This window comes from Trypanosoma equiperdum (genome assembly GCF_001457755.1).
Source record: "Trypanosoma equiperdum strain OVI genome assembly, contig: ctg_999, whole genome shotgun sequence".
Classification (NCBI taxonomy): Eukaryota; Euglenozoa; class Kinetoplastea; order Trypanosomatida; family Trypanosomatidae; genus Trypanosoma; species Trypanosoma equiperdum.
The window spans coordinates 1,860-3,195 of record NW_027124974.1 but is presented as its reverse complement, the minus strand read 5'-3'; the positions used below and the strand labels follow the sequence as shown (position 1 = coordinate 3,195).

The 1,336-nt window shown below is 41.2% G+C and overlaps 1 pseudogene across 1 annotated transcript in view; it reads right to left on the bottom strand.

Annotated features, from left to right (window-relative positions):
- Positions 1-742: 742 nt before the first annotated feature.
- TEOVI_000786200:pseudogene overlaps positions 743-1,336 on the bottom strand; it is a 649-nt pseudogene continuing 55 nt past the window's right edge. The window contains 3 exon segments of the mRNA in view: positions 743-841; positions 844-1,068; positions 1,074-1,336. The exon segment at positions 1,074-1,336 is cut by the window's right edge and continues 55 nt beyond it. Of these exon segments, the coding sequence occupies positions 743-841; positions 844-1,068; positions 1,074-1,336 (587 nt within the window).

The following is a 1,336-nucleotide window of genomic DNA, read 5'->3' as shown; positions in this document are numbered from 1 at the left end:
TCATTGTCATTCTTATCTTTGTTATCACCACTAGTGTCTTCCTTTGCTTGAAACTTTGATATATCCTTCGTCATTTTTTTTCTTGTTATTGGCTTGAGTATGAGTGAGATATCATTCCAAGGATGTTTTGCAGTCATATGGCGTAACATACAACTGTGGTGGTATTCTTTACCGCTTACCTTACATGTTTCTCTTTCTGGCATTACTTCCTGTAGCGGTGTTCTTGGTTCACCTTTCATCTGCTCCAGACTGCACTTATTTCTGGTGAGCCACGTTTTGCTTTTATACACCTGTTTGTAGCTAAGACATTTGTATGCTTGTGGTGCTTCCCATTGTTCATCTTTACTGCTATCATCCTGTATTTCCGTTTGTTGTGTCACTTCGGTTTGCTTTTCAGGATGTTTCAGGCGCATATGCCTATCCAACCAGCCATACGTGACATGCTGCTTCGGAAGCCATTGACACTTGTGGAGAGTAGGTAACGACTGTTCTTCTCGTTTCCTTTTTTGCTGCTCTGTACATACTACTTGATCTGTCAAATGGTGTTGTGGCATGTGTTGTTGCAGGAACACCTTTCTTTGGAATACTTTAGCACACACGTACCATTGGCGCACGCCATTATACGTCTGTGCTGCTCTTGGCTCTATCTTTAATACAGCTAGTGCATTTTTACGAACCCATGATGCATGTTTATCATGTAAACAACTCCCCTTGGTTTTCTCGCGCACACGATGTTTCAAAATGGGCATATGACAGGTTCATTCTGCCTTGTAGCTATTACCACCTTGCCTTCCTAAGTTTCTTTCATCTTGACATTGTTTTGAGATGGAGAAGGGGAATTATTAACAAATTTCCCATGTGTTTTTTACACCATCTACACTCCAGTTCGTCCACTTTTCGTGTGATCATCCTATGTAACCATTCAAAATGTTTTGAAGTCCCTGTTCTAAATTGGGCTAACAGTGACTCCTCTTCTCGGTCTAGCACCTTGTATTTTGGAGTCGGTTTTAGATGGCTTAGTAAAGCACTGCGGTGTTTGCTTGGGCCATGACCTCCTGCAAATTCGAGTCGCGTTGTGACTGATACCTTATTTGGTGCGCTATACCTGTGACATTTTCGGTAATTCATGCAGTGTAGGTTTGCGGCATGTGATTTCCTTTGTTTGTGACCGTGTCTACTTTGTAATTTCTCTGAATACCGCAATATGAAAACACAAACTGAAACGACATGGCTACTTTCAGTGTTATGAAGTGTATGATCAGATACCATATGCGTCGTAGTATGGAATCGGTCACTACTGCAGGACATCTTTTAAGTGCCATTAATAAAGGTAAAA